Source organism: Ammospiza caudacuta, chromosome 1, assembly GCF_027887145.1.
Source record: "Ammospiza caudacuta isolate bAmmCau1 chromosome 1, bAmmCau1.pri, whole genome shotgun sequence".
Lineage (NCBI taxonomy): Eukaryota > Metazoa > Chordata > Aves > Passeriformes > Passerellidae > Ammospiza > Ammospiza caudacuta.
The window spans coordinates 17188502-17214736 of NC_080593.1; the positions used below are offsets into that span (position 1 = coordinate 17188502).

The 26235-nt window shown below is 40.1% G+C and overlaps 1 protein-coding gene across 11 annotated transcripts in view; it reads left to right on the forward strand.

Moving 5' to 3' along the window:
* ABI1 (abl interactor 1) overlaps nucleotides 1-26235 on the forward strand; it is a 76439-nt gene that overhangs the window by 2273 nt on the left and 47931 nt on the right. For all 11 annotated transcript variants that reach the window (XM_058801073.1, XM_058801001.1, XM_058801027.1 and 8 more), the window contains exon 2: nucleotides 20528-20695. In XM_058801073.1, coding sequence (XP_058657056.1) covers nucleotides 20528-20695 — 168 coding nt within the window. The remainder of the gene's footprint in view (nucleotides 1-20527; nucleotides 20696-26235) is intronic.

A 26235-nucleotide genomic window follows, 5' to 3' on the forward strand; every position in this document is an offset into this window, starting at 1 on the left:
TGTCCAGTTGGACTACTGAACAGATTATACTGCCAGTGCATGTGGTGGGGCCACTGCTGGATTAGGCAATATGACACAGGGCACTGGGTTATGAGATTTGGGTGTATGAGTATGGTGGGGTGGGAAGGGAGGAAGGGAAAGGAAGAGGCTTAACGAACATACAACACAAAATGTTTGTGTTTAATGTAATTGGGTATTTTATAAAAAAGACAGACCACAATAGAGAACCTGGCCATGAAGTGAATGTTAAAATACTTCACTAGTAGCTAGATATTGTAACTTAGCTGGTAGCGTGTAGCTGGTTCAGTTTAGCCACTTTGAATTTGGAGGGGTTTCTTTTCTTCTGTGGAAAAAAACAAAGTGCTCCATAGTGGTAAAAATTACCATGTGCTGTTACCCACTCTGAGTTGTGCCACTGAGGTGAAACTGGTTTGTCAGACTATTCTGAGTGCTGGCACTAACAATTTATAGTGATTGTAATAGGAGACAGAATGATGTTCTCAGTGTTTTGGTTTATATTCTTCACTGACTTAAGCAGGAAATAATTTCTGACCCCTAATATTGCTCTATTCAAGCTATATATATATGTGTGTGTATGTATTTGATTTGAAAATACAGGAATATTGTTTTGTCTCTCTTATTAAAGCTGAGAATAATTCTGGTAAAATTTCAGTGATGCTGATTTCTTGAGGAAAACTTGTATTCAATGTCTTTAGAGATTCCTCGGGGAAAAAAATAAAAAAAAGAGAGAGAGAAATGGGGAGAAGCTCACCTGGCTGGAGCTTGCCTGCCTGATGGTGGATGTAGCTGTGTGGAGAGTAAGTGTTCTTTTACTGGAGCATTTAGGAAATATGACAGCATTTGGGAATCTCTACTTGAAAACTGCTGCTGTCAGAAAAGCAGGAAGCAGTTGCTTGCTAAGGCACACTGTGACTATGTCAGATTGCTGGCTGGTAACACAGTTTGCCCTCCAGATCATCATGCATTCTAGTTATCTAGGAAGTTTATTTGTTAGGGAGAGAAAAGAATTCAGGTGAAGCAGAGCACATAAGCTTCTAAGGGAGACCTGCAGTGCTAAAAGCAAAGTACAGTGTGGTGGCAGTCTTGATGGGGATGGGAGAAAAAGGGAGATGGAAAAAAGTAAGGAAAATCAAATGTAGAAATAGTAACTGAAGAACATTGTGATGTTTTGGTGGTGATTTTGGCTTTCAATAGAAGGAAAAGGGCATTATAAGTACATTGGTGTATTTAATCTCTGACAGTATTTAAAATCCATGATGTTTCTGGTTGGAAGCTTCAATAAGCAGGTAGAAAATTAGATCCCTGTTTTAGGTCAGAGGCTTAAACTCTGAATGGTTTTAAGAGCGGGTTTTGAACCTTAAATCTTTAAGGCATATTTTTGCCTCCTGGAATAATTTTTCTTATATATAGATATATTCATTTTTAAAAAATATTTTCAGAATGTAAGTTCTCATAGTTGTTGTCTTCTCCAAATTCTTTTGCCTGCAGGTATATTCTGGGACTAGTCCTTTTGATGTGCTTGTAACCAAAAGGCCATCTGAAAATCTGTAGCATAAAGCTGAAAATGCTAGTGAGGAGTTTTAGTGTCCTAGACAGTATTAACTTGATCAGTGCTACTTAATGCAGAAATAACAAGGAGTTAAAGCATTTGCAGTTCTAGTTATGATTCTTCAGCTGATAACTTCCATAGAGCTCTACTAGTAATTTTTCTAGCTGTATTGAGTTATTTTGGTGTTTTAAGGAAGTTATTTACAATAACTCGCTTATGAAGCATTAGAATGACGCAGGAAATCAGCTTGTGCAGTGTTACTCCACTGATGACTTCCTTTTGAACAATTTCAGTTGACTGGTGTATCCCAGAGAGGCCTCTCTGTGCTATAAAACACTGCTTACAACTCTCCTGCTGTCTAAATCAAGTGTTCCTTATAACCTTGTTTATGTATATGCAGATGTACATAGTTTTTGTCAGTTTCAAGCTTCTAGACCACTTGTGAAGATCCATTTGTAATTTTTGTTTTTAAGCTCAAATATAATTTTAATACGACTGTGAGAATCTCTAAACAAATAGCTCGCATCCTTGTATAAATTTTCATCTTGATAGTCTCAAGTGGGTAGATTTAGCAGCTTTAGAGAAATAAATTGAGACACCTTTTAAGGAAGTAAGTGCTGTGTTGCCTAAATGTGTGTTTTTGTGTCATGTTACTTCCTTCTGTAGCTTCTGACTGGTATGTGGAAACTGAACGGTGAATTAACAAGCTATTCTGGGTAAAACAGACAAAAATATGGACAGATTTCAGTTTAACTGCTATTGCAAAAAAATTCAAATATGTCTCCAGTTGGTAGAAAAGTAAATGTGTGGCATTGAGCAGAAGTGTTGCATGCAGAAAGTTTCATAAATATTTGTGTTGTCTTCCAAGATGCATAGAGAAACTATTTTTGCTTGATAAGTTAGACGTTTAACACTTCTCTAATGTAGATATTTCCTTTCCAACACTAACGAACCTTTTTTTGTGGCTTTTCATTAAACAGTGGTAGCTGATCAGACACTCAGTTTCATTGCTTGGCACATGGAAAGTGGCTTAACTTAGTTCGGTACAAAGAAGTTCACTCAGAATGTCTAATTCAGGAAATGAGCTGCTCTAAAAGGATAAACTTCTTAAATTGTCACTAATACAAATCCTTTATGTGCTGTTAGAACTTGTATGCTTTTATGTTCATAGGTTAATTAGTTTGAGAGTAAATACAGTAATATTTTTTCTTCCACGAGTTTTCTTGCTAAAATTTGGAACATTTAACAAAAAAACCAAATTATGTTCACTTTCTGTAGCACCAAATATAGTTCAAAATTAGAGAGCAATGAGATAAAATACAAATATATCTCTTATGCTTTGTAGGTTTAAATAATATTCTTTTAAAAAAGGTGTTGCATTATACTTTGGAATAATGCTCTTTTTAAGGTAGTTTAAGCAAATGTTTGCCAGCAGTATAAAAGGCACTGGCTGTTCTGTGTGAGGTTTTGGGGTTTTTTTTAGAATAATATTATAGTACAGGTTGGTGGGTTAGGCTTGTAGCTCTTCTGTGCCTTGTGTAGGTCTTCTGTGCCTATGCAAGTGTCTTTGTGTTTTGGAAAATAAAGCTTTAACTCATAGGCAGGAATAAGACTGTAGCTCAACTTCACTGAATCAGCAAGTGATTACACTGAATTTAAAGAAGATGAACCCCAGGGTGTTGTATGTCTGATTTGTGTCCAGAGAAGGTAGATGATATGAGATGAGCTTTTCCAAATTTGAAATGTTTCCATTATTTTCAGTAGATTTGGTTTGAGAAACCAGGAGGATGTTGTCTGCTATTCCTGCTTCATTTTTCTTAATGCTACCTTAATCAGGTGCAGTAAAGTGGATTGGGATAAGCTTTTACAGGTGTGAACTGTTTCTTGCACAAGGAAGTGCTCTCCACCCCCTTCTGTTTGTGCATTGTTGGAAGGAAGAAGCTTGCAGGATGTCTGCAGTCAGCGTATGCCGAGTGTGATCCTTGCTCCCTGTGCTGCTCTTGCTGTGCACAGTCCTGTGGAATTGTTGGAAGGAAGAAAGAAGTATGATTAAGTGAGGCAACAGTCTAATACTTCCCTTGGTTCTCTGGGAGGTTGTTACAGTAAGTAGCTCTTCTGGTAAAGAGAAAATAGATGAGCCTTGGGAAGGTCTCATAAAGTGTGTAATGAAGGCAATTGTAATGAAGGTAAGAGTACAGGAGCAGGCTGAGTACAAGAAGGAAGTGTTGTATTTCTGAGGGCAAAGTTCCTGTTAGTATCTAATCTAAGTTTAACAGAAGAAAAGAGCCTGAACTCTGAAACAAAAGAACCAATGCAACTTCCCAGTGCAAAGTGTCTTTGTTTGGCATTTTGAAGTGTCTTCATTTTACAAAAGCATAAGTGGAGGCATGGAATTTGTAACTGGCTCATGGAAGGTCATATAGGGACATCTTGTCAGATTTGGGAACAGAACCTGATTGTGTGGACTTGCAGTGCTGTTCCCCCTGACACCGCACCCCTTTCCAGACTGCCTCTGTTATACTGCAGCACAGCAAAAAGTGGGTATCTGCAGAAACACAGAGGCAGTATGCACAGAGGCAGTGTAATGACTCTCTCAGGAAAATATGCACCTGAAACCATCATTGAATTCATTAGCAGCAATTACTTCCTAAGAATTTAACGTATCACCTCTCATAAGAGCCTTGAAATTCTAATTTTTTTGCTTTGCCAACGTCAGGAGTTACATAAGGCTCACAGCACTGTTTGTCTCTGTGTTGGTGGGTCTTGGCAGAGGCTCGAGAAGATGCTGCTCTATTTTTCATTGGTGAAAGCAGTCTGTGTTTGACATTTCTGGTGACCAAAATCTTGCTTAGCTACAGAATGGTGGGGTGGCAGCTGTGTGGACAAAGTCAGTCCTGGCATAGCAAGGCAGCCTTGAGGGATAAGGGGATATCTTGCTCTCTCTGCCTGTGTTCAGTCCTTATTTAGTGACTTGGAGTCTAAAGGAGCGTAGTGTGGTTTTCATTCTTGTACGGTAGGAAATTGCGTGTGGGACGCTGCTTACTCAGTGTCCAGGCTTGTTCATAACTACCTGAGCATTCTTGCTCTCTTCAGCATCTGTGTTCCCTAGTGTAGTGTTCCTTTGATGCTGTTCCTTCCAGCCCAGTCCTAAATCTGAGCTCTGGTGACAGAGGTGGGTGGGCTTGGTCAGAGTGATCCTCACCTCCCTCCACCCCTGTGTAAAGGGAAGTAACTGCAGAACTTGAAATGGTAGCTACCGTGCCTCAGTCTGGTTCCTCCCTTTTCCTGACAGACTTGGTGTCTGCTGTGGGTTGCAGAAATAGCCTTTTGCACCTCAAAACTTGCAGAGAGCCCTTGAGAGCCAAGACCAGGGTGCTGTGGAGAATCGATCTCAGTGTGCTCCTGAGCACAGATAGAATATACAGCATTTCTAACACGTGGGCTCTTAAAGAATCAATTTTGTAGGCAGCAGATGAAAACAGAAGTCTAAAATCTTCCTCCTGATTTTACAGGGAATGCATTACTTTCTGTGGGTTAATTAATAAGAGTGTGGGTGCCACCTTTTCTTGAGACTCTGCAAATAGTGTTGCTCATTACTTATGCAAGCCCTTAATGATGTTAACAGGAGCCATGCATGCTTGTTTTGCAGAATGTATATTTGTTACTATGATGCTGATAGTTCAGAAGAAAAGGAGAAGTGAGGAATTCTTCATGAGACTTTGAACTTGGAGTGAAGTATAGGTATAGCATTTTCTGGTGCAACTTGTAAAATTCAGCAGTTTGTACTAACATGAGTTGGAATTTGTAGGTAACCTGCTGGCTGAGCTAAAGCAGCAGGTTAGTTTAACTCTTAAAAAGACTACTTGAAAGGATACTTTATTTTTAATAATATTCTTGTCAAAGGTTCCATATCAAATGGGTTTAGTAAACAAGCTTCTCTCAATGTGCTGGGGTTCTGCAAACTGAAAAAGTATCTGAAAATCAAAACTTCTTTCATTTGAGCCTCCTCTATGATTAAGCCTCTTCATAACCTCCGGAGATGATGTATGCCATGCTGTATCTTCTGACACAGTGGAATCTTCTGAAAGAACAGTAAAGGTTGTCACTTCTACAATGAGATTGCATCTTTCTTGTGTTTCTTATAGCAGATATATTTGTGGCAGTGTCATCCCTCCCTCTCTGAGCCCAAAATAATTAATTCTGTATGCTCTTTATACAGCAGAAGTTAAGGTGCAAGCACGCTGCTTCATGTGCAAGAAAGCTCTGATACTGTAGTGATGTATAATTAAAGAACTCATGAGGAAGAGACTCTGCATCCCTGTCCTAACTTTATTGTAACCTCAAAGACAAACAGGAATAAAATATGGTAGCATTCCTACTTTTGTTAAGAGCAGGAAGACCTCTCAGAACTCACACAGAGGAATCTTACTAAAGCAAATGTTGGTTTGACATCCTTAGAGTTGAATGTAATATTCTTACTGGGTGGTCTTAAAGTTATAAATAGTTCCAAGAAAAAAAATGTTTGTTTACCACTTGAAGCATAAAAGTGTAGACTCTGCTGGCTAGTTTCACGCCAGTGTTTCACATGAGAATACTTTTTATAAGCTATGCCTTATCAGGGAAGTGTGGTGTTTTTAGTTGGTTGTTGGTTTTTTTTTTTTTTTTTCATGGATAATCTTTTACCAGATGCATATCTTCACTTTCATTTTCTGATCTCCTCGTTGTACTTTGGGGTCAGCAAATCTGCCAAGCAGTATTTGTCCTGCAGCAATCATTGTCAGCTGTGCATCTTATTTAACTTTGTTGTAGCAGGTGTGCTACAAGTTAATACTTGAGCTGTGGTCCTCATGCAATAGTTCTGTGTTTTCTGAAGCCCATGATAAGAAAATATCTGCATAAAACAAATAGGCAAGAGAAGAACAAGGAGTCCAGGCAGGTGCATCAGATTACTGCATGAACATCTAAGCAGCTGCAGAATGCCATGCCATGGCTTGTCTTTTCACATACCTAGTGATGTTAATTGCTCTCATGTCACTGAATATTACTAGCAATGTTTCTCTCTTTCCATGTGCTTCTCCTAGGCTGCGATCTTAATGTGAATTTGCTGATTTCTCTCTCCCTCCTCAAATCTTCTGCTTGCTGCAGATTGCTTATTAGACCTTTTGTCTCACTTTCATTTTGTTTACTTTGTCTCATTTCAGATCTGATCTGAGAGCCTATTCTCCCTTGCCTATTTCTTTTAATTAATCTCTTTCTATTATTTAACTGCATATTTTACTGCCTTGCAACTTATATTATGTAGCTATTTTTCATTATTGCTTTCTGATAAAGTTTCTATTAGCATGGGTTTGCTAACAATTTGAAATCTGCAGCTACCAAAGACATTTATACACATTTCTTTTTAAAATTATCTTTGTTGGCACAGAGTTGAGACTAAAGCCTTATCTCTGCAGTAGTCTCTAACTACGTGAGGAAGCCTTGATGACCAGGGTACAGAGGAAATGGAATGCAGCTGGAAAGACAATGTGGAATGGGACTGACATGAATCTCCGTATTGGTAAAATTCTTATGAGGCCTCTTATATTTATATGCAGCCAGACCTTTATGAGAAACCTGTCTTCTTCAGGAAACTGGTCCTTTTGTTACCCTTTTGAGTCTAAGGAGTAAAATGGTCATAATGAAACTCCTCTGCTTGGAGGGCTTTGTTTCTCTTAACAGTGAAGGAAAGTGAATGTGGCAGGAGGAATGGCGTTCTCTTAATGTGTGTGTGTCCACAAAGCAGAGATGGGCCTGATCCTTAAAGGGCTTTATAAAATATTATTATAACCTGCAAGGTATCCACTGAGAAGCCTCGTGGCAGGTGGCTTGGATGGTGTTTCAGTCAAGGTCCAGAGAATATCAGAGTAACCAGTAGAGATAGGGTGGATCAACGCACTTATGTTGGCAAGATCTTTGAGACCTGGCTGGGGATTGTTCAGCTTTTGCTTGGCTGTCTGACTTGCAGGATTTCTAAATCTCTGGGAGGAGCTATTGTTTCTATGATGCACACTCCTGGCTTTAGCTGCATTTGATAAAATATGTGTCTGGTTTGGAAGTGCTTGGCTGTACAAGGGCTCTCTTCAAATACCGTGGGTGTGTTTCCTGCTGCAGCACACCATATGCTCTCCCAGCACTGAAATGATGTGGTTGCCACAGTAGTCCTGGGATTTGGCTTAAATGGCAACAGATTTTTAATCTAATTTCTAAGGTGTCTTTAACTTTGAATGTTAGAGAAATTGTTGTTGCCATAGATGTATTTGGAGCTCGGGCTCATACAATGCAGCTTACTTTGTATGAAATCTTTTATCTCTTCATTAGTGACTGTCATTTCTAAATGTGCATTTCATTCTTCTTTATCAGTCTGTCCTTTAACCAGTGGAGAATTATAACAGTCAGTGGAAAGCTTTCTAGCACACATTTCCTCTTTGAAAACCTACTGTCCATCAACACAAACTGTAAAATCAGCTCTTCTCAGTACTCTGCAGTGAATGAATGTTGACTGTTCAGAGACTGAGGGAGGTATTTTCGTAATTATGACAGAAGCTTGTTTACTGGGGATAGAAGCCAAGTATGCAGGCGTATGGTACCTGTTGATTTTTGCTTTTCTGCTGGAGAGAGAAGTTGCTGGTTTTGGTCCTGAATGTCAGGAGTATTTAAATGTGTTCCTTGGGCATAGAAGGAACTTTAAGAGTAGATAATCTATGTTGGATAACTTGCTTGTGGATAGAAAATAGGAATGGTTTAAAAGATTGTTGAAAAGCAGTTTGAGGGTCTTGAGAAAACTCCGAAGTTTCTGGTGGGAATAAGAGCACAGGAAGAATGGGGAAGAGAGTGTGTAACTTCCTTCATTGTGTTCAGCCACTCTCTCTTGCTAGCTGTGGTGCTGAGAAGGACAATATGAAAAGCAAATATGGTTACTATTTGTTTCCTGCCTACAGAAATAGCTTTACTTTTTAGAGAGAAATAGCTTTACTTTTTCCCCAGATTGCTGTAAGGGCTTACTGCAGCAGCAGTGGGTGTGGGGGAGTATGAACTGGAACAGGTACTTTTACTGGCTGCACAGCATCCCATGAGGCCTGGGGGAATGAATGTGGGGAATACTGTGAGTCATACTTGTCAGTCTCATAAAGCAGGAGGCTTTTTAAAATTGGCCTTGGAGGGGAAGAGGTGTTTAATGGAGCAGTTGTGCAGGAGTTATGCAAATAGAGAACATAAATAATGAGCAAAGGTACTCATTTAAGCTTCTTGCCTCCTCAGAAAATGACTAAATGCAAACAACCATTGTGAAAGTTAAGAAAAAATGCATCATCATTTAAGTATAAAGGGTGCAAAAATGTGGCCATCCATGATAATAAGAAAATTCTCTTTTTGTGAATAGCAAAATTAATTTCTCTAGTTGTTGAACAGAAAACATGCTTGTTGTTGGTCTGTTTGGTTTTTTGTGCTTGAAAATTTGCTGTTTCCTTTGAAAAACAACAAGGCAGGAAGCTGAAAAGCAGTTCCCTAACCCGAGAGATGGTGTGGGGGGCAGGTGGTAAAAAGACCAGTCTCCAGTTCTGCTTTGGACATACCTTCAGTGTTTAGGCTGGTTTTGGTCATGAATGTCATTTCTTTTTGTAGAAAAAGTTTTTTCTTCTCTGTCCCCCTATTCACGCAGGATTTAATTTACATGTAAATACTGTGTATTCTTCAGTAAAACCAAGAGCATGTTTTTAGAGTACAACTGCATTTTTTTTCCTTTACTGACACAGCCACTTCTTGCTGTTTTAAATTAGAGTTTTGAACAGGACTTATGAATTGTAATTGTTCCAGTCCTGGGCTTACTTGCAAACGCTCACATCATAGTGTATCATAGTGAGAATGTTATCTCTAATAGTGAGCCTTACCAGCAGATTTAATGGGCATAAAATTTTCTTGGTGGAAGTAGTAACTCCTGCCTCTTGCAGTGTAGAGAGGCCATCCCAAGCTTTGAAGCAGTTGGAAATAGCAGATCCACCATCCCACATGCTGCTCCACTGCTGCACATGTCCTCCCGTGGCCTCTCCTGTGTTTTAGCCCAGTTTCCTCCAGGGTGTTCAGGTGCAGAGGTAGTGGCACTGTGGGTATGGGTGGATGCACAGCTGTGGTGATGTGTTCCTCTTGTCAGGGGAGTCTTTCTCTGAGCACAGCTCCTCTGCAGCTGTAATAAGGCCGCTCAAGCTGATGACAGAGGAGATAGCAAGGTGTCCTGATGGCCCTATGACAAGTGCTGAAATAGAATAGTTCAGGTTTTGTTTTACTGCTGGCAGGGGGGGAGACAGAGTGAAGTGGATATGACTGTTCTTATGCATCTGGTTGCATGGAAATGCAGCTCTGCTCTCACCTGTATGACTCTGCACCTCCTGCATATGCTTCAATCTGCCCTCTACGTTGTACGTGAAGGGGAAGCGCTCTTTAAAATAATGTGAAGGTGCATCTTAAAAACACCAGTGCAACTTCAACACTGATGAGAAAACTTTCCTGTAATTGTGCTGCAAGAGGCATTGGAGCTGTATTTCTAGGGAAAGCTACTCACTTGAACTACTGCTGTACTAGCTAATAGCACAGCAATTGTCTCACCAAGGACTTTGTTTAGAAAATCCAAACAAAGCAATTCCCTCACTCCTGAACTTGATGCTGTATTTCCTATTAAAGAATTTGCTTGCTTTCTTCTGTTGGTTTCTGTAAGTTAGGTTTTACCTAATGCTGGATGCTGAATATTACCATATTCATTTAGTTCTGGTTATCTATTCTTCTGTCACTTTTTTGATGGAGAAAGATGTGACTTGCCAAATTTGACTCGCCCTTCTTACTCCCTCTCCTCCTTTCTCCTGAGCCATCTGTTTTGCTCTGTTGTGTGTGGTTTTTAGAGGAGATAAATTTCTACTTGTTGCAATTTAAATAACCCACTATGCAAGTGAACTTTTGTGTGTAAGGTTTTGGAATGTTGCTGCTAACTGTAGGATAAAATTTTAACATAATAAAAATAATTATGTAAACAGAAGCTGGATGTAGTGTGCTTACAGCCATTATAAAATAAAAATTGTACCATCAGGTGCAGGAGTGCATCAAAGTCTGAGCCGTATTTGTTTATGTTATCAGATAGAAACAGAAACTAGGTTGATTTTTTCCAATGACATGCAAGTTCTTATAAAAACAGTCATTCCTTGTATTGCAGTCCATTACTTTATTGCCATGAAATCACTGTATAGCCTGTGTGCTATGTGAGAGTATGCCTTGTGCTGGGAAATAAGCTGCTACAAAATTGTGGGAATCCACCAGTTTCTGGTTTAAGTGTGGTGAGATATGTGATGATTTTCTGCTGGACTGAGTATATTCATCTTCAAGACACTAAATAGTCAGCTGTGTAGTGATACAAAGCATGAGTAGAGAATTTGATCCTATAATGGCCATTGTTTTCTTTGTTTTAAAAATACTGTGATGTTTGGGAACTGCCTGAACTGTAAAATCTGGGCAGCAGCTGTGTGTCTAAAGTGACTCTCTTAAACATGAGAACTGTTCCTGAATTAGGAACACGTGCAATCCAGGAACTTGCTGATTGTCTCAAAGCCAGTGTAACTCTTGGCTCTACATTTTGTTGCCTTGAGATTCTCCCTGGAGCTGAACAGGCCTGCTAATGACTTTCTCTACTCTCTTTTCCCACTTTCCTTGCTGCTTTGTTGTCCTGCAACATCTCTGACATCTCCATGGGGAGGAACCTGTTGCAATGCAGAGTGTAGGTTTGGGCCTCCTTGTTTTTGGACCAATCCTTTAGTGGATGCTGATGTTCAGTGTGTTAGAATGTCTTTGATAATAATGTGTGATACCAGGACATGCTGTGAGGAGACTGTAATTTGATCCTTTATGCTAAATCTCATTGTTTTAACCTTTCTTGCTCAATGCTATCTAGTATGATTCTAGGCCCTATAAGGTAGGGAGGACTAGAGAGTGAGATTCTGGAAAAAAAAAAGTCTTTGAAGCTTACCTATGAAGTCATCAAATTTTAGCATGTTACTTATCTTCAGATAAAGATTTGCTGTATTCTGGGTTTAGACCCTCAGTTTGATTTGTCAGAACAGAAATAGTCTTCATGTCAGCAGTCACCAGTCCTTGAGAGTAAACTGAAGAAGTAAGCAAAACCCTTTCAAACATAATGCAACTTTTATACACAGAGTAAACTCAGGAGCTTTGCCCCAAAGCAGGTGACTGAGCTGTCTGGATTCAAAGGCTTGCATGACATGAAAATCTATCAAGTTCTGATTTTTCTCTCCATTTGGAGAAACTTGAGTTTGGTTCTATGTTGCTGCCACTATATCACAGAGAGGATATTGAAGTAACTAATAAATACTAAAGTGTTTTCTTCTTATTCTCACCAAAAAAAAAAAAAAGTGTGAAAAATAAGTCTCTGACTTATCAAGGAGCATGTCTTGCTAGATGAGCTAATGTTTGAGGGTGGGAGCCATCACTTAAGAAAGTAAACAGAAAGCCATTTTAATTTCAAGCCCTATTACAAAAACAAAATGGATATTTGAGAGACATTCTATTTGTTTCTCTGTGCACTGTAAGTTCTCTAATTTGCTGTTATCTGCTCTCTGGTGTGTCAAAATAATCATATGCTCCAAAGCCTGGGGTAGCTTTCTTAGTGTTGAAGGAAGAAGACTGCTATGGAAGTGCCAAGGATTTCTTTTTCTGTCTGACAGTCCAACAGTGGCATTAAAATCACAGAATTATAGAATTATTTAGATTGGAGAAGGCCTTTAAGGCCGTCAAGTCCAGTCATTAACCCAGCATTGCCAAGTCCATTAGTAAACCATGTCCTAGGTGCCACATCTGCACGTCATTTAAATACACCTAGGGATGATGAATCAAACACTCTGGTGCTGGTATCTCTGATGTCAGAGCCTGCTTTATGTCTGCTCTGAAGAAAGTTGTGTTTGATGTCACAAGGCAAATCAGACACTGCAAGAAAGTTCAAGGGGTAGGTTTTGGAGCAACTGTATGTGCAGCTATTGGGCAGTGCTTTACATGAATGAAATAATGTGGTTTCTGTACTGAAGCTTAGATTGTCTAAATCATGTAAAACACAGAATGTAAGACTTGGACCAAATTTCTTAGCCTTGCTGTGTGTGCAGCCTTGAAGCCTTACTAATTGAGTGTACAAGGGCTGTGTGAAAATGACACATGGGCATGTCTGCTTCTGTCACTTGAGTTCAGTGTGGCATGCAGTTATGGTTGTATAGACAGACTGTGACAACTGACAGTAACAATGTATTGTGCCAACATATTTACTAAGACATCTCTTTGATGTGATTTGGCAGAAGAACTGAAAATTACATTTTCAACAGTATTTTTAGGTATTGTATATAAATAATATATATATGTAAGTTTTTAATAAGAGGAGTGGCTTAGTCCAGAGCCAATGAACCTTTTTTGTTGCATTGGGCAGAAAATGCTACTAACAGAGCAGCTGGCATGTACCTTCCCAGGCTCCATCTGTCAGAGTCTGCATTGTTTTATAAATCACATTCCTAGTGGAGAGATTTATTTCTTGCTGTAATGTTTGCAGCCTGGATTAACATGGAATTCCTCAGTTGTTGTTTTTAAAATTTATTTATTATTTAAGTGTGTATGTATATATATGAATGATATATGTATTTCCCTTAAACTTTCTATTAGAATTAACTTCTCCCCTTAATAAAGAAGCTTTTCTCCCTCTACCTTCCTCAAAAAAGAGGATAATTTAAAAAATTGAGACTCTTCTATTTATAGTTAATCAACAGAATGGAAAATGCAAGTGAAAGAAAATCGGGGACACAGTGAGATCGACTAAATTTTGTCTCAGCCCATACAAATGCTAATTTGCTATCAAGGCTATTCAGGACTGGTCAGGGGAATATTATTGATGGAAATGAAGGATTTGCTTCTAGCTGATTGTCTCGTGCATACAGGATTTGGGGGAAGGGCTTGTCTGAAACAGAGTTTGGGAATTACAGGCACTGCTGGTTACACTGCTGTATGTGTTTGTTAAACAGTAATTTGGTGTGTGTCTTGACCCTTGAGATAAAGAAGCTGCCTAGTCAATGTTTTTTGTCAAGATAGTGTTTCTAAAAAGAAACAGATTGAAATCTGGTTTGTGGACTGTGGTGTAGTGGTGGTGGTGATCATCTCATCTTCTGGTGCCTTGAATGAATTCCAGCTTTATTATGCAAGGTCTTTACCTGGGGAGAAGAGATTTCAAGTTCTTCCAGTTTCTCTGTGTTTTGTCTAGCTGAGTTACTTCATCTTATCTGGAGAAACTCAACAGACATGGTATTATTTCATACCAGTGGGTTTTTTTGTCTTAGATGATGGAAGGAAATTCCCTGGAGTTGAATGGTAGATGCTAGCTTTGCTGTGTTTATTGAGGATTTCTGCCTTAGTAGATACAAAGAATTACTGTTTACTGAATGAACTTGAAAGAATTTTAATCATGCTGGTTTTGGGGTTTCCATAGTGAGAGGTGTCTTGGGTGTCTTGCTCTTAATGGTTAGGCATCCTTCTGTACCTTACCTGGCTTTCAGATTCCTCTATACTCCTGGAACAATTAGTTACTTAAGTGATTGAGAGCTTTGATATTTCTATTTGACACTACTTCTCACTATGTGCTGAATAGTCTGTTCTATTTCTTGTTTTCTGTCAGTGAAGGATTGACTGCCAGCCCCCTGGAGAGGCCTTGGACAGGAGGTGGACATGTTCAGTGACTGCAATATGTTGCTATTAATATCTTGCAGGCTGTGGGGTAATTAAAATCTTGAGCTTTTACTTGCACAAATTACACAAATCCAGGAATGGTAGAAAGCTACAACAACATGACAAGTTGTGATAAAACTCACTTGAGTAAAACCCTTGAACATTTTTGTATTGCATGAACTTTAGTACTGATCTCTGTGATGCAGAATTTTACTTGAGATTTGCCAGTGGTCTGGAATGTGTGTGGCTTTTGGCTCTAGTGCTGCTTTGTATGGAGGCTGGGTTGGTCCTGTCATTTTAACAGGCTGTACTTGGACTAAGTCCCTTCCTGTTCTTTGTCCCCACAAAGCTTGCTTTTTAAATTTCCCACAGTTGTTTTTACTGATGATAATAATTATATGAATGGCAGAGCAAGGGGTTTCAGTAACAAGAATATGGATAGTGATCTGCTTAAGCTGAACTGAGACATTAGGTGAAGTGTACTGGTGATTTTCTGCAGCCTTATCTGGTGCTGTGGGATGCTGTAGGAGGGTGTCTCTTGTCCTAATAAGTTGGACAAGGGTTGAGTTTGAACTTCTGAGCTAACCCTTCTGATGGCTTGCTTCACTTTCCAGTGGGGGAATTGGGCTGCTGATCAGTAAAGAACAGTCCAAGCTGTAGGCAGGTAAATTCCAGGCCAGATATTACTCTGTGGATATTGGGATGTACTCAGCACATCATCCATCCCCTTGAAGTATTGCCTGGCCTAATGCATTGCAGAGAGTTTTTCTTCAATGGAATTGGTTGTATGGCACAAGTGCTGTAAACCTGTTGCAGGAGACAATTGACATACATACTGATTGATACTTTATTTTTAACCTGCATGGCATATGTAATGTAAGCACTCCCTTTGGTAAATTTTGAAACCTTAGTTTCCCATGCCACTTTGGAATGCTGTATCATATATCCCTTAAGGCTGTATCTGTGGTGATAAAAACCCTGAATGCTCCCTGCTGAGTACCTGCTACTAATAACCACAATCTGTGTAGATCTACTTGGATGACTTCCAGGTAGGTAGTTAGCTCCTGAAACTTCTTCAGAGTGTAGAAACCTGTGGCATTTGCTGCTGTGACTTGTCAGTGTTTCTCTTTTCTTTAATGTATAACTGATACTCTGATGTAATAACCATCCATAACAGCCAAAAAGTCTACTGTGGTGCAGTGTGTTTACAAAGCAGTCTGACAAGCTCTATGAAAAACAGATAAGGGAGAACCTGTATCTGTGGGGTACCTACTTATTTCAGTATGTAGCTCCTCAGTTATTTGCAGTAATCTTGGGACATGGCTTTCAGCATAAATTACATTTAGCTCCTGAGCCAAAAGTCTAATCTAGTGTATACGGCGTATTTAAACTTTTTTAAAAACTACTGCTTGGATATGAACCACTTGGTCTAAGAACATATATTTTGAATAGTTTAGAGATGTCCAAGCTTTTTGCAATTAGCAGTCAGAAGTAACAAAGAAACCCTCAAGATCAGCTTTGATTTGTTAAAAACCTTATCAGATCAGTGAAGCAGCAGCTTCAGACTCATATATCTGAAGTTCCACATCATGTTACAAGCCACCACTTTAGGGAGGTGTGTTCCTGTTTTCTGAGTGTGGAAACCAGAAGTCAGAATGTCAGAAGTCCATTCCTTCCATTTTGAAGTGCCCCAGGTGTTTCTCAGGCAGGTTAAAATATTGATGTCTAGGAGAATGTACATCTTCACCATTCTGTAGAAGTATTTCCTGTTGACTTGAAAAGTTGCTGTAGGTTGAAGTTAACACAAGCCCTTAAGATGAAATTTTGACTGGGTGGTTGGTACGGATCTCTGAGCTAAAATGGCAAGACCTTAGTGAAGAAAACAGAACTTGGAAACTCCACTGTAGTGCTTGTGTTATCAGAAAGCATTCTCTAAATACCAAAGATAGATGCATGATGAGATGAACACAAGAGAATACTAATAAATGTATTGATGACTTTGCATAGTTGTATTCTGTGAATGCATTCTGTGATGCCCGATAGAGATTGCTGAATTCCTGTGGCAACTGACTGTAGTAATCCTAATTTTATCATTAATCAACTAATGATAGGTAGAATTCTTTTTCAAAAATACCAAAGCATAAGACTGAACAATTTTCTTGTGTTTGCTGTGAAGCAAATGTACTGCAGTGTTGCATTTTAAAGGTGCATAAGCAGTGACAGCAGAGGCAAATAGAACTGAGTGTAAAGTTGATTGCTGAGAGTGATCAAGCCAGCAACAGAACTCCAAGCATCTGAAGAACTATTGAGCTCTCAATACTTTAGAGCTCTGTTTCACTTACTGATTATTGGGCCGCTTTAAGGCAGTTCTCTGTTAGTAGTTTATCCTAGATGAGTTTTTCTCTGCTTGAATTTGCACATATTCCAACAGCTTGAAGATGAAATATGTGGAGCAATCCATGGCACATACTAAGGAGGCATTTTGATTTGCTTTTGCTAGGCCAGCCAGCTTTGGTGTGATCTGATAAGCTGCTTTCTGACCTTTGTCAAATGGAACCAGTTGTTCTGGTGGGGAATTTATCTTGCAGGGAGTTTCAAGCACGGGGAATGGAACTGAAGTTGAAAGAGGGAGAAGAGAGGTTGGACAGTAGGTACTGAGGGTATGAACTAGTGTGTTTGAAGAGGAAAGTTTGACTTCTGAAGATGATTTTGCAGTGTGAGCTGATGAGATTTGTGGAGGGAGCCTGTACATGCTGTGTGCTGTATGAACTGGCACATGGTGGGAATTAGCTGAGAGAGAGGGAGCTGGGAGGGCAGATGGCTTGAACAATGCACACACAGCATTGTGGGGATGTGCCTGTGTGGGTGGCAGTTTGGAGAGGGGGAAGATGAGACTTGTAAAGATCAGCTGTAGAGTGGTGGAGAGATTCCTCATCAGTGACCTTGACATGTCACTGAACTGGAGAGTCAGTAATTAAGCTTCTGCTCTGCTTTTATTGTGTCAATTGCTTGGGTGCAGAACCAGTTTTGACTTTACAATAGTATTTATGTAAACTCTTCAAGGAAGTTTATAATCCAAGTTTCATTTGACAAAAATACATGGTATGTATTTTTGTGTGGATTGCCATGCAGTTTTAACTCTTTTTATGTGTCCCATTAAATTACATGTGAGGTTTTCTTTTTAATTTTTTTTAGTATTTAATCTAGTTATGTGAAGGCAGTTTCAAACAGCAATTTTGTCATAGTCAAATGGCTGTTTAAGGTGAACTGGGGATACAGGTGGGAGTTTACAGAAGGGAATCTTCAAAAGCTATGATGTTCTGTAAAGAATATCCACTTTGCTACTAAAGGGGATCAAAATTTTGTTTATATCAAGGACAACTTCTGAAAAAACAATTTCTTTGAAGCTTTTAATACTAGATTGCAAAGTAATTCTGAACCATTAGGAAAGAAGTCAGGTGACAATCTTTGTATTGTGTTGTGTCAAAATGGAGTGGTTAACTAGTACTTATGTATTACATTGAATGTAAACACATGTGCTGTCTTCTAGTCTGCTTTCAGTTTTTGCTTAAGAAAAGATGTGAAAGTAACAGCTGAAGAACATTGGAAGTCTCTGCTCCCTCCTGTTTCTGTCACACAGTTCTTGGCTTCTCCCTCTACCCTCCTGCCTTTGCTGTCTGTGAAGCTTTTAGCTTATGTCTTGTGATGCCAGCAGTTTGCATTAAAATAATGCAAAGGACTGTATGTCAAGTTCTAATCTAAACTGTTAATCGGCAAACTGAAATTGCCTGAATTATCTGCAAGGCTGGAAAATGTTCCTGATCTAGTTCTTATAGGACATGAAATGCATTCCACATCTCAACTGTGTTTATTTAATACTGCTGCCAAAGTAGTAATTTGAGCAAATAACTAAAACGTTTGGTGCTTAGGCAAATGAGAGCAAGACATTTAATCTACGAATCATTACAGATGAAAAGAAACTTGTTACACGCTGAAGTTTTCTTCTTTGACAACACTCAGTAATTGAGTGCTGTGACTTTGTCACCTCTTAGTGTTTAGCCTAATAGTATTTAATTGAAACTTTGTAATAAGAAAACTGCTTGAGTAAAGGCTGCAGATCTCCACTTGAGTTTATATGAAGTTGCATTAATGTTGACTGCTGCTTTATTAGTTGTATCTATTTCAGTTTACATTTATTTCAGAGGCCACTGATCTGCTACCTGCATTTTTACCATTTTCCACAGTGGCAGAAGTTAAAGTATGATAAAGTTGTTATCTTTAGGCTGTAGTTCAATAGGACAATGTTTTTAAAGTCACTGCTAGTTGTGAGTTGAAGTTTAAAATATCTCTTTGGAAAACCAGCTTTCAGAAATTTTTTTTGAACCTTTAGTAGTTATTTTGCAGGTTATGTTTTCTGAAGAAGCAAAGTGACTTTTACTATGTTTTCCTGACAGCTAGAAATGACAGTACTTTTTTTTTAGACGAAAGGTAACTTTGTTTGCATTTGGAAATACTAGAAAATGGAGTTTTACATAGTCCCTCCTTAGTACATGCAATAGCTGTTCTGCCTTTTGGCAGCAGATTACATTGAACCATTCTTGCTGCTTCACATTTTACAAGGCATCTGTATATGAATTCCATTTGAAGGATGGCATTAACCAAGTGTCAAGTGTCACTAATAAGTGTCAAACATTGCTAGGAATGTTAGTCATGAATATGAACAAAATTCCTGGATTGGGGGAACTCACCAGTGTTTAAATAATATATGAGCAAAATGTAGCATAGCATAGCATGTTGCAGTATTTAGGTAATGATGCAAGTCTTATAATGTATATGAACAGCTTGCCTTCTGCTTTTCTTCTTAAAAATAAGAGACAGGACTTAAAAATGAGTGTTTGGAAAGTGGAAAGCATAGGGCTTAGTTGAATGCTAATGGAGTGTCTTTGTTTCCTTGCTTTGTGCTTAACGTAACTCTTGCGTGCAATGTGTGTAGAGTGTTATTCAAAGAAATCAACAATAAAAATAGAAGTCTAATTAGAAGGGGCTGTTAATATGGACTTTTTCTATTGGTTGCTGAGGTCTAGTGTTTGTTCCACAAATACGTAAAATTGGGAAGAAATTAGCACTGAGTCATTGTGTACGGCAAACTCTTCTTATGCAGTGCATCTCTATTGCAAGTGGAAGGAAATTCTGGATAGTTGCAGTTTGCAAATTGGGTAACAGATGAAATACATGGCCTCCACTGCCATCTCCTAAGGTGTGATACAGGGAGTGCTTCAAAAGGGGTTCTGTCTGTGTGTTTTCGTGGTAGAGGTACTGTTGGTATCTCCTGTTCTGTCAGAGAGGAGGGACTTACTTGGGCCATGCAGCTCAAGTCATGTAATCAGTTCCTGATCTTGGGCAGTAACTTGCCCTCTGACTAGGGAGCCATGCCTCAGGGCAGACTGAGGACTTTACCTTAGCAAGGTGGGATTTCAGTGGGAAGGTTACCCTTTCCCTTTATTTTTACCCTTCAGGGGAAAGCATATATTCCCTTCTGATGCCTCAGAATATCAGTGATGAACTTTCTCAGCTGTCCAGGAAAGTTTATTAAGCTTTTGTGTGAGGAGGGATAATTTCACAAGTACTCCTGTATGCAGGAGGCCTCTGTGCATGCCATCCTGATGCTCTGCTCATCCTTCTCCTGGTCTGTGGGAGTAGTAGCCAGCATAGCTGGAGGGTGGGCTTTGTAGATAGCATGTGGAATAGGGGACACCCAACTGTGGGAAAATATTTTTTCTGTCTTAATTAGCCTGGGCTGCATGACCTCATAAGAAATTCCAAAAGGAGCATTTCAGTAGTCATGGGGATTTGGAGGCTATTTGAGAAATGAGGAATTGAACAGGCTTTAAAAAATCAATTCCAACAAATCACGGTAGTGTTGTTTTTCCTACTGAATGAATTGTTTCTTGGCATCTAAATTTATTATTGTTAAATATATTTGAAATACTTTCTCGCTTCTGTATGATTGAGCTTTTTTAAAAAATCTCATGCAGATCAAGTACTTTGGCTGCTCAGCCAGACCTTCTTTATTACAGATTCTTCCAAATGCCGGTTGTATTTTTTGTTCCTGTCCATTTTCCCCATCCACTTCCTGGCCTAAACCAGATGTCTTGTTGTTTTGCTTTACAGGCTCCAGATAAAAGGAAAGCATTAGAAGAGACCAAAGCGTACACAACTCAGTCTCTAGCCAGTGTTGCTTATCAGATCAATGCACTGGCCAACAATGTATTACAACTGCTGGACATCCAGGCGTCCCAGCTACGGAGGATGGAGTCCTCCATCAACCATATCTCCCAGGTAACCTCTTTTCTTTTTTAATAGAGGACTGACAGTGTTGGAGGAGGCATTATTGTGTCTCTTATTATTGAGTTGGATAGTTTATGTTGATTTCTTTATTGTGATAGAAAATGGTAAGGCTTTTTTCTTTCTAATGTTTATGAAACATCCTTTGTAATTAAGATCATGACCTAAAAAAAAATTAGTTCCTGTATCAAGAATGCTGGAATTTTATTTGATTTAAAGCAGAAATTAATTATTAAGATTTTAAGATCTGAAGCTGTGCTTGAGGGAGGGCTAGAGAGAAGGATTGTGTTTCTGAAGGAAATCCAGTTAGAAGTGCCATATGGGAGGTGGTATTTTATTTAACACATGCAGTGAGTTCATTTGTTTTCATAGCCTTGCAGGATATAATTTCATGTGCTGTGTGGAAGGGGAGAGGGATTCACATGCTGCCACTACCTGCTCAAGCCAAACTCCTTCCCAGCCAAGGCAGCTGAATGAGTGAGCTGACCTGACTTGAACTGTGGCTGCAGTATTACTGGAGTTTCTGCACTGAGGACATGGAGATAGATGGCAGGAAAGAATAGTTCTGTCCCTCTCTGTGGCAGCCTGTATTTCCCTGGCTGAAGCTTCACCCTGGCTGCCTGCTTCTGTGGGGGGGAAGCATTGCTGCTGCTGCCTGCCTTGTACCTGGTCATTGGCCTGATTGTATGCTAACTCAGCCAAAAGTGTCTGTTGTGTTTAATCTGGAAGTGGCTTGCTGCATAACCAGGTGTGTGCCATCTTAGTGCCAGTGCAGGCAGGGACAGGACTCGGTTATTTCACCCTTACATTGCTGTTCTGAAGTGGGCTTGAGGGAGTTGTTAAAAGCCCAGTGTCCGCTCTCTTGTGCTGTTACTGAAATTCAGTCAGATCTTCACTGGGCTTTGCCCTATGTCTCTTTGAGACGTTTTGTAAACAAATAGCACAGGATGAAACCTAAAAAGTTTTTCAGTGCAGCCAGTGAATTAAAAACCTTAGTTGGTCTACCAGCATCCTGTTGGTGGTACACCTTAGACCAAATAAGTGCAAGAAAATGCTTCTTATGGTCTCTGCTGTCTCCCTTCCCAGCCCTGCTAACTCTTACTGGATTTTTAGAGTTGTGGTTTCTAAACATCTTTGTGAAATGGCAGCACAGTGGTTTTATCAAAAGCATGTCAGCAGGGAGAAGACTCCAGTGCATATGGAAGGGCCCTCCTAGTAACAAACCTATCAAAAAGGCGTATGAGGTTAACGTGTGCTGAGAACTAAACACTGCTAAAAGCTGTGTGAAGTATTTAAAAAGTACCTGCTACTGAAACAGGAAAGTAGGAGGAAATGAAATTGCTTTTTTTTTTCTGTTAAGTATTCAGAGATGCTGGGATTATGACTACCTTTTAAGAAATGGCTGAAAAAAGAACTGAATCTACAGATTTTCCCAAGCATTGGATGCCCTCTTGTACTGAGCGCATCTTTTTTTAAGTGTTTGAGAGCTGCAGTGTGTGTGTCAAGTGATTATTTTTAAATTCTCATTGACCAGCTAGTATGGCTAACCATGGAAAAAGCCAAAATGTTTGATACTAGCATAAAAGGTGTTAACCCACTGTACTATTTGCTGCTTGGACTGAAGGCACTATGCTGAAAGCTGTTGAGTCACCTGATACATGAACTGTTTGCTAAAGGCTGTGAACAATCAGTGCTTTGTAAAGCTTTTGAGGAGTGTTTAACAAGGTCACTTGCTTGTAGTTTCTGTCCTGGTTGGTCTTGCCTGAAACTAATCCTTGCTTATAAATGAACCTCTGCAGACTAATTTTGTAGAATTAAACTGGATACAGATAATGCACACATACCAGCTCAGCTATTTGCTTTGAAGTGTTTCTGCTCAAATGCTTTAACTGCCTTTCTTAAATCGGCTGTACAATTGCTGTGATAGACTGTTGTTGTGAAATGCTTTGGGATCTCCAGACTGTCCTTCCCTGTGCCTGTATCAGTTGGGAATATTTTCATGTTACTAAAGCTTGAGGATGAACAAATTCTCTATAAGGCATTCTAAGAAGTATTGCCTAGAAGCACAGAGCTGAGGCATTGCCAGGTCAATTACTTGATTCTGGGGCTTGCAAAAAAGAGCAGCTGTCTGTGAAATAAGGTACAATTTGATAGTTCTTCTAAGGAAGAAAGTCCCGTGGCTCTTCTGAGCCCAGGCAGTTTCTGTTTCCATACTGTTTTTTCAGTTCACTGTGCATGTTCTCCAGAATTACTCTAAGCTAAATCCCTGGATAGCTAAGCCTGATTAGTAGCCACTCTGTATTTTTCCTAGCTTTGTATCCTCTTCACTGGAAAAAACACTCATGAAAAGTTAGGTGATGAATTAGTGTGTTATGTTGTTACTGGAGCCTAATTTTACAGATGGAAATTGTGCTTGGTTTTATAGGAAACAATTTATTTGGCTTTGGTTTCTGGTTAAGCACAAACACAGAGGCTTCACATGAGTAATCGCAGTATGGTGAGGGAGCACTTTTCTGAGGTGGAGGCAATGGAATTGCTTTCTCATAGCAGCCAGAGCAAAAACCTGCCCAGATGCATCTGTATTTTCTGTAGTTACTGTTGTCTTTCAAGCTGTAATGCCTGAGTCTGGAGTGACCTGCCATGTGATTGTTCACTACACCCAGTACAGGGGGCTGTGTACATAGAGCTCAGCTCTTTGGTTTAAATCCTTCATGTTGACCTGGAGTGTTGCCAAGCTGACCTGACCTTTCCAAGCTGCTCTGATATGGCAGAGCAGAGACTTGGTCACTCTTCCGGAGAAGCTTGAAAACCTGTCTGGTATAAGGGATCCTAGTTAGCCTGTTAGGCAAGATCTGGGGGGGAAAAGATAATAAGTGTACACTTGGCACCAACATGAGCATCAAGACTTCACTGAAGGCATTAACTTAGCAAATGGGCTAGACACCATCCTAAGAGAAAGGCCAAGTGCAGGATCCAGGGAATACCAGCCTGTCAGCCTGACCTTGGTGCTAGGGAAGGTCATGGAACACATCATCTTGTGCTCTAACATGTGACGCATGAAACCAGGGAATCAGGCCCAGCCAGGATGGGTTTGTGAAGGCAAGTCCTGCTTGACCAACCTGATCTCCTTCCATGACAAAGAGACCCACTTAGCAGATGAGAGAGAAGCTGTGGATGTGTCTACCTGGACATTAGTAAAGCCTTTGACACCATTTCCCACAGCATCTCTGGGACAAGCTGGCTGCTCGTGGCTTGGATGGGTGTGCTCTTTGCTGGGTAGAAAACTCTACAGATAGCCAAACCTGGGAGTGTTGGTGAATAGAGCTACATCCAGCTGGTCACTGGTCACCAGTGGTGTTCCCCAGGATTTGGTATTGGGGCTGGTCCTGTTTAATAACTTTATCAATGCTCTGGATGAAGGGATTGGGAGCACCCTCAGTCAGTTTGCAGACACAGCAAGTGGGGTGGAAGCGTTGGTCTGCTGGAGGGCAGGAAAGCTCTGAACAGGCATCTGGACAGGCTGGATGGAATGGAACAGGCTGGTGGTCTGAGGTTCACTGAGACAAAGTGCCAGGTGCTGCAGTTGGACTAGAACTCCATGCAGCATTCCAGGCTTGGAGGAGTATCTGGGAAGCTGCCCAGCAAGAAAGGACCAGGGGGTGTTGGTCAGCAGAAGCTGAACCTGATGCAACATGTGCCCAGATGGCCAGGACCACCAGTGCCGTCCTGGCCTGTGTCAGAAGTAATGTGGCCAGCAGGACTAGGGAAGTGATCATCCCTCTGTACTCAGCACTGATTCTTGGTTGTGCTCAGCTCTTCCTCTCCTCTTCTTGGAAATGAAAGTTGACTTAAAACAAGTACTTTAAGATACATTTTTTGCTGCTTCATTTCCATAAAGTTCAAGAGAATGAAGATGGGGCAGCCAGATTTCTCAGAGGAAAGAGGTTGACAGGGGCATCCTTGTTTACTGTGTCAAAACTGAAAAATGTAACAGATCAGTGCTCATGTTTATGTCAGAGCTGCAGCACTGGATGTAGCAACTATTCCTTTTTTTCCCCTCTACATAAACAGTTTTAAAATAGCTCAGTATTTAAATCCAGGCTTGAAGAAAGCAATAGTCTCCTTTTAAAGAAATTATAATTTTCACTGGGAAACACTGCCCTTCTTAAATATTCAGTGTGAAGATTTTCTTTTGCTTCTGAAGCGCTCCTCTAATACAAAATAGAGACTATTGCAAGAAAGTGTTCTGAAAACATCACTCTCAGCAAAAAAAGATACACACACATTTTTTTGTTGCCATTTAAAGTGATAAGCTTTTAGAACTAAAAAAATTAGTTCAGAAGAATCTTGCCTGTTACCATCCATGTCTAATTAATTGCATGTGTAATTCAAGTGCTATGTGCAAGCAGAAAGCCAAATGCCTTGTGTTGCTGTGGCATGGGTGTGTAGGTAAAGTCAGGGCAACAGTGCAGATAAACAGATATCTGCTTGTAGGCTGAGTCCTGCAGCTGTAGCCTGTGTTGAATCACACATGGACAATCCCAAATACTAAGGCCTTTCCAGTGGGTTTGCTGCCAGTCAGGACTGAGGGTTAGGTTTCAGAGAAGTCCTGCTGAACATGTTGTGGGGCTGTAAGGGGTGAGCTCCAAAGCAGCAGCAAGTTGGTGTTTGGCAGGGAGGAGGAGCACAAGAGCTGTTACATGCTCAGCCCATCTCTGGTGTTTGAAGAGGCAAAAGGCAGTGCAGGTACAGTGGTGACTCTTTATGATTGAGTTTTTGTGGAAAAGAGCTTTCAAGGTGTGTGTGTGCTTTGGATTAATGTGATACTGCATTTAGGGATTGTGCTGTATGATCACAGCATAGTTTAATTCATTTTTGAAAGCCAAGAAGTAGAAACAGGGTAGAAAATGTGACAGATCTGCTGATGAATGTGGATGGTCATGCCTAGAAAAAAGCAATTACATGAAGTACTTTGGTACACTTACAGATGGGAGCAAAAGACCTTTCCAGATCCTCTTAATGGTGACTGTGCTTGCAAAGTACAGCTGTCCAGGTACTTCTATGCTGAAGTTGCCTCATTAAAAGAAGTACATGCTTAGACCCCTGACCTTTGTCTCTGGCCTAAAGAACATATGGGCTAGATGGAAGGACTGTTAATTGGAGAGAAGATCAGCCAGAACTAGCAAATGGTTGACTGCTACTAACAGCAGGGTCAGTACTGGAGCCCACAGTGTTCAGAACATTCTTTGGAGACCATTCAGAACATAAAGCATATCCTCAACAAATCTGGGACTAACTCTAAGTTAGGAAAGGTGATTCATGCACTCAAGGGCAGAGCTTCAGTACACAGGACTCTTACTGAACCAGCAAAATCCTTGGCAAACTGGGCAAGGCACAAGGTCCTACACCCTAGGGTAGGGCCCAGCGTGCATTTTTATGCACTGGGAGGAGACTGTGTGAGTAGTAATGGGTTAGAAAGGAGCTGGTGTGCTGATGGGTGCTGTGCTGAGCATGAGCCAACAGCACAAGGCTAT